Source organism: Atta cephalotes (genome assembly GCF_000143395.1).
Source record: "Atta cephalotes unplaced genomic scaffold scaffold00054, whole genome shotgun sequence".
Taxonomy (NCBI): domain Eukaryota; kingdom Metazoa; phylum Arthropoda; class Insecta; order Hymenoptera; family Formicidae; genus Atta; species Atta cephalotes.
Genome location: NW_012130118.1, coordinates 1019722 through 1026386, shown reverse-complemented (window position 1 = coordinate 1026386; position 6665 = coordinate 1019722). Strand labels below are relative to the sequence as shown.

Sequence of the window (6665 nt, the reverse complement as noted above, 5' to 3'; positions counted from 1 at the left end):
GTTCCAACCAACCTCATATATGGTGAAACGAATTCTCAGGGATTCTTTCTCGTTAAGTCTACAAAGTATTTAGCTGTGTTATACGTTATACAATGAGATATCGCAATTGTTGTATTCATATGCGTCCTTAGAAAAAATTGATGGAACAAAACGGCTAAGAATAAAAGATCTTTCTTCTTTTTTTTTTCTTTTTACGGATACAGTAACTATACTCTTTATTGACCTTTTCAACTTCTTTTTTATTATACTTCAACTATGGCAACTATGCAGCTAGTTGTAAAACTGTTTTCTCTGTAGAAAAATTCCTGTAAGCCATATATATATATATATATATATATACCAAGCATTGCTTATCGATTTGATTATATTGTCTCGTTTTCCAAGACTTTCAGGTTGCAAGAATGATAAAAGCATAGCCCTGTATTTTTTAGCATCGATACATCTCTAAATCAATGAGGCAACAGTATTATATTAATATTATATTATATTAATAACGCTATTTTGTTGATCTTCATAGTTTTGCAAGACGCAATGTAGCAATCACACTACAAGATTAATCGCGAAACCAATATTGACCTGTTTGTCGTCAAATTTTATGAACCACCCTCGCAGTATTATTTATACATCAATTTATACGCAACTCGTCTCTATCCTCAGCAGAATACGCGATCGTAAAATTCTGCACGGTCCTCGTAAATTAGTTAAACGAGGAGCTCCGATGGAACTCTCGTACGAGAGTCTAAACCGCGCCTGCAAGAATGTAAAAAACTCAAAAAGAGGAACGAAAGTGAATTATTTATTCGAAGTATTCTTCGATCGTTTCTATTTTCCATTTTTAATATATCTCTGAAATTTTAATAATTTGAAAATTCAATAAAAGTTGTATTAAATAGACTTTTTTTTTATTAGACGCTTTCTTGTTAGAGTTTTTGCTGTTTCTCATTGTCAATACAAATCGTCAATTTGTTCAACAAATATTTACACCTATGCATCACTCACTATACATATCTATAGACAGTTTCATTAATCTGACATCTGATACGTGCGCAATTTACAATAACAATGCAATAGCTGCGAATAACAGAAGGAAGAGATATTCGTCCGCATATTTTTCAATGTTATCGACAAATCGAAGATTCTTTGTTTTTTTTTTTTGTTACAGAGAGAATAATAATAATACCTGCGCTTTTCGCATGGGCGTAAAAACAAAACGCGCGAACAAATAAATTCTCGCATCGTTTTTAAATAATATATTTTCTTCGATTTTTCATAGGATATTTGTCCTGTTAAATAATGGGAAATAAATAGGAAACGTAACACGTGCAACACACAGTGAATTACAATCAAAATATCTAAATAAAACTTATAAACGAAAATTCTTTCTAATATGCGATTGTCAATTTTTTTTTCATTCTCCAACGGTTGGATCTTTATGTTTCAGTAAGCAAGCTGTGTTCGACGGAAAGAAAGCGATTAGGGGCGGCATACCGTTCGTCTTTCGTAAGTATAATAGATGAAGCGATACATCATGTTTACGACTGTATACGAAAGAAAAGAAAATAATTTGACCAAAGTTTAAAGAGCGAAGACAATCTTATACGCGAATTTGAACTGCTGATAAAAAGAGCTAACTAGAATACCATGAAAATTTGACTGAAAGTCTAATTTAAAAAACATATAAAAACAGCGATATATTTACATTCCTATTTCGTAGTGTAGCGAAAATAAGATTTCTGTGCTATCAGTATGTAAAAAAAAAAGTTTCTTAGAATAGATTTTCGTATCTACAATTTCAGTATTAAAGTTTTTTAAGTTACTGAGTTCAAATATAATATCAAAATTTCAAAATTCAAAAAACGCATCAAAATTAATAAAACAATTTTTTTTAATTAAAAAAAAATTTTTTTTTTAAATTTGATAAAAAATAAGAACATAAGTTAAAACTCGCTATGATCTCATTTCTTTTTTTCATGATTTTAGATTTAGCGCGCGGAAAGCAGGATTTATAAACAATTATTCTATTAATATAATTAATATATTTTTTATGAATTATTATTTTTAAGTATAGCAAAGTTTGATCTGTCATTTAGAAAAATAAAAATTCTAATATTTTGCAACTTTAATTTTGTGTCTAGTACTCACTTTTATAACAATTCATTTATTTTTCAAATTCTGATCCACTATACTGGAACCATCTTGAATTTACAAATTTAGGTGTCATATTTGGATTCAGCGACCTCGAAAACTTTAGCATAATCATTTTTATAAAAATTTAATTATTTTTCTAAATTTGTTATATTGGATTGTCATATTGGATACGCCATTTTAAATTTTGATATATATTTTGATGTATATTCGGATTTAGTGAAAATCATAGAAAAACTACGATTCAGACAAATCGCAAAAGGATAAGTCGGTTTTTTAAAGATGCATATATATGGTATGTTACACATTGGTGACACGTGTTTTTTGTGCACGTATACTATACAGTGAAAGGGTTAAGTGAAACAAAATTCTGATATTTTGATTTAGCGATTTCAACAAGTAAGTACAAGTAACTTTGAAGTACTCATTTTTATAACAATTCATTTACTTTTCAAATTTTTATCCGTTATATTGGATCCGCCATTTTGAATTTTGAAATTCTGATATTATATTCGGATTCAGCGACTTCAGAAACCATAGGAAATCAAGATTCAGACAAATCGCAAGAGGGTAAGTGGGTTTTTTTAGATGTGCATACGAGGATAATTCGAAAAGTTCTCGGCCTGATAGAAATAACGCCAAATATCAAATGGTTAAAATTTTAGACAAGTTTGATTCTTCACAGGGCTAAATTGTTAAAATTTCAGACAGATGCATTCATTAGTTTCATTATTTCGCTCATGTAAAGCAGAACACGTGAAACCTGATGAAATACGGTACTTGCGGGACCAATTTATGGAATTTTGCGACTGCAATTGAAGAAATGTGAGCGGTTGCATTGCCATGATGAAACCAGAAGTTACTTTACACGACCGAAACAAAGAAATTAATGAACGCATCTGTTTGAAATTTTGAATTTGACCTGTAAAAGAAACTCATCTAAAATTTTAACAGTTTAATATTTATGGCGTCATTTTCTGTGTCAGGTCGAGAATTTTTCGAACTTATCCTTTATACATTACACACTGATGACACGTCTTTTTTGTGTGCACGTATATATTTCATACACAATGAAGGGGTTAATCCGATACGATGCACGTTATCTTCGCAGCACAATTTGGAACATGGACGTACGGACCACCCCACGGCTTCGCCAGGATCATTCGTTGGAACGTGGAAAAGACACCAGAACGATTGCCCAGCGGGGACATCGAGGCGATATTCTCGATAATGGACAATGAATTCACGCGATCGCTGTGGAATTCACAATTCAGGCTAACATACAGGCTAATATTGCGCGAGAAGGAGCTGCATTTTAATATTGGCGTATATAATCCGAGCAGAGAAGATCCTTTCTCCTTTAATCTGCTCCTACATACTTATTTCAAGGTACCCGATGTCAGGAGATGCCAAATTACGGGACTGCACGGATGCACGTTCCTCGACAAGGTAACGTAAGCCTCTTCTGTCAAGTTATATGGTATATAATTCGTTAATTTAATTAAAATATAAATTGATCGGAAGATTTCGTTAGAAATTTTACTGTAAGACTCACTCTTAAGACTCACGGAAAAGAATCGTTTATTTTTAATTAATCTTAACTAGCTGGTTATTAAGGACTCAGCGTTACCAGTGGAAAGTCGATTTTAAAACTTGCGCAAAAAGATCTGTTATTACACATATAAAGACTAGTCATTAAAGAATCGGCTGCACAATGCCCCGTTAAGTCCGGAGTACGATCGAAGCGATTACATATCGCGGCCGCACGCAATCCTGTCTGCCTGTCTCACAAGTTGTATTTCATTCACGCGCACAGACTAGGGACAACCAAATTTACCAAGAAGGCCGCGACGTCGTCACGGTGTGCGAATGGACCGACCGAATCTATCAGAATACGCAGCCGGAGCATATCATCACGAATGTCGTTTCCGGTAGGAAAATGCGCGTGCAAAAGTACAACTTTCCTGACACGGTCGTTTGGAATCCTTGGCAAGAAAAGGCGCGTGACATCCCGGACTTCGGCGACGATGAATTTCCTAACATGATATGCGTCGAGAGCGGACATGTCAGTAGTCCGGTTGTACTATTGCCAGGAACGGCCTTTGAGGCAAGCCAGATATTACAGGTACGTATAATTCTATTCTAAACGCGAAATTGTGTCTGCCGAAATCGGCGCAGAGTTAACGGTGATCAAATATTATAGATGTGTCATCGTAATATCATCGTGGTAATCAAGTTTATAGATCAATAAGTCTATATTTGTATACATACAGAACGAAAATTTGAATAATTATCGATACCAATACCGCAATTGAATCTCAATTTTCGCAAAGATATCAAACGTGCGAAAGTCGTATGATCTTACATCTTGATTACATCTTTGACGTTTTATAACATTCTTGCATTTATATAATAATTTAATTTATCAGAACGATCGATTATCAGATCGTATCACGCGCGCATAATTAATTGCGTGACAAAAGCATACTCAAGTCGTCATACTCTTATCTGAAATCTTACTGTTATTCGTAATTACCATCATTCGTGAAACTACTCATTACATATAGGCTATACGAAGTAGCTGCGGATAGAGAATAATTGACAATCAGGCTAATTGTTTTTTGCACTTTATTCCAATGGACTGCTATTTGCAAACTAAATATTTCTCTAGCTTTTTTACAATTATAATTTCAATTGGCAAGATAAATACTAAAAACCTTGTACAGAATGAGCAAAATATGTTTTTTTCTATGAAATTATTTATTATTAAAGTAGCTACCAAAATACGTTGTTACATCACTGTTATTGTTATATATCAATTAAACATTAAATGTTTTATAATGTATAATTTTGTAACTTTAAAATTTATGTCATTTCAGGTTTCTTGTGAAAGGTTTTATATGATGATGACGTAACACTATATATTCTGCATAAGATAGAAATAGCGAGTTGCAAATGTTACAATATTTATTCATTACTATGATAAAAATCTTTGCAAATTATAATTTTCCTCATGTTTGCATACATACAGGTCCGTACTCTATATTGAAATGAAAAGCTACAGCTTTTAAATACGTCCAGAAGTTAAAACTGTTGAAAACTGAAGAGTCTATAGAATAATCGAATGCTGTTAAATCTTACAACTAATGGAACGATGATCAAGAAATATATCAATGAATTATGTTTTTCATCGATTTCTTCTTAGGTGATGTGAGTAGAGAGTGGACCGACGTCACACGTCAATGCTGGAGGCGGTACCAATTCACTGCTTCCGACATCCTCAGCATCGTCCGCGGTTTGGCCAACGAGCACGGGGTGGCTTTACATGCCACCACCTCCGCCACCCCCGCCACCTCCGCCGCCACCTCCGCCGCCCCCGCCATTGCATCCATCGCAATCGTCGCATCTGCACTCGCATTGCGTTGCCCAGACTTGCACGATATGTTCTCTGAATCTTTAGGAATCTTTAGATATGAGATGAAGTCTGCAAACTCTATGCGAGCTCCCGAAATCTCTTCGTTTTCCAGTCCCCTCGGACCAATCATTTCCTCGAAAGACTCGATATCTCCAACACTGCATATGCAGATTGTATCTTTTTTTTCATCGTTTTTTTTTTTCGTCCTTCGAGGAAGCGATCTGTAGTAAAGACAAGTAACTTAATTTTGTCGAAGAATCTGTTTTCCTTCTTTTGCTTATTTTTATCTTTATGCTTCGTCCGTATTTTACGAGGAATCACAAAAAATTAAATCCAAAACGGCCAATCGCGAACGTGAGGGATAGATCAATTATTTATCTCTCTTTGTTTTCCCGCCGTCCAAATAACAATCCAACATAGGATCTATAAATAAGTCAATTACATTGTCCGAAAATAAAATTGTTATCTTGTTTGCACAATATTTATTTTCTTTCATTAAAAATATTTAAAAAATTGCAGGGAGGTATTCGCATAAGTATTACGCGGAAGAGAATAGGATCCTTTTATTAGACTTTTAAAGAACATTGTCTTAAAAAAAAAACTTGCAAAACGAATTAAGGTTCACTCGATTCGTCACAATAGATATGCATACATTCCATGTATAAATGGAAAGTGAAAGAAATATATGTCCCAGTTTCGTATTCTCACCACGTTTAGGTATTAGCGTACAATATATTGTTTATAGATATAGATTGGAATTAGATATGTAAGCGATTTTGTTAAATTTACGCGGTAAAACTTTCCCAATATTATGATGTAATTACTCATTCGTTTCGATAAACAATTCGATCTAGTTTGCTTGCTGCAAAATGTACATTTGGAATTAGTAAATAGCACAAAATGCGCTTGAGATGTATTTTGCGTTATATAAAAATGTTCTCGCGGAAGACTTTATATATATATATATATATATATATATATATATATATATACTACACACACTACTTTTTAAATTAAGTTAAGTACTACTATATTATTATTATTAGTAAAGTAAAAAGTAAACTCTGGTATTAAATAGTATTATTTTTATTTTAGTCTATAATTA

At 33.2% G+C, this 6665-nt stretch overlaps 1 protein-coding gene across 1 annotated transcript in view; it reads left to right on the top strand.

The window, feature by feature from the left end:
• Positions 1–5060, top strand: part of LOC105623228 (glucose-6-phosphate 1-epimerase) — a 27396-nt gene extending 22336 nt beyond the window's left edge. Inside the window, exons 3-7 of the mRNA XM_012204629.1 lie at positions 1442–1500; positions 2668–2715; positions 3257–3594; positions 3962–4270; positions 5025–5060. Coding sequence (XP_012060019.1) covers positions 1442–1500; positions 2668–2715; positions 3257–3594; positions 3962–4270; positions 5025–5060 — 790 coding nt within the window. The remainder of the gene's footprint in view (positions 1–1441; positions 1501–2667; positions 2716–3256; positions 3595–3961; positions 4271–5024) is intronic.
• Positions 5061–6665: the final 1605 nt, after the last annotated feature.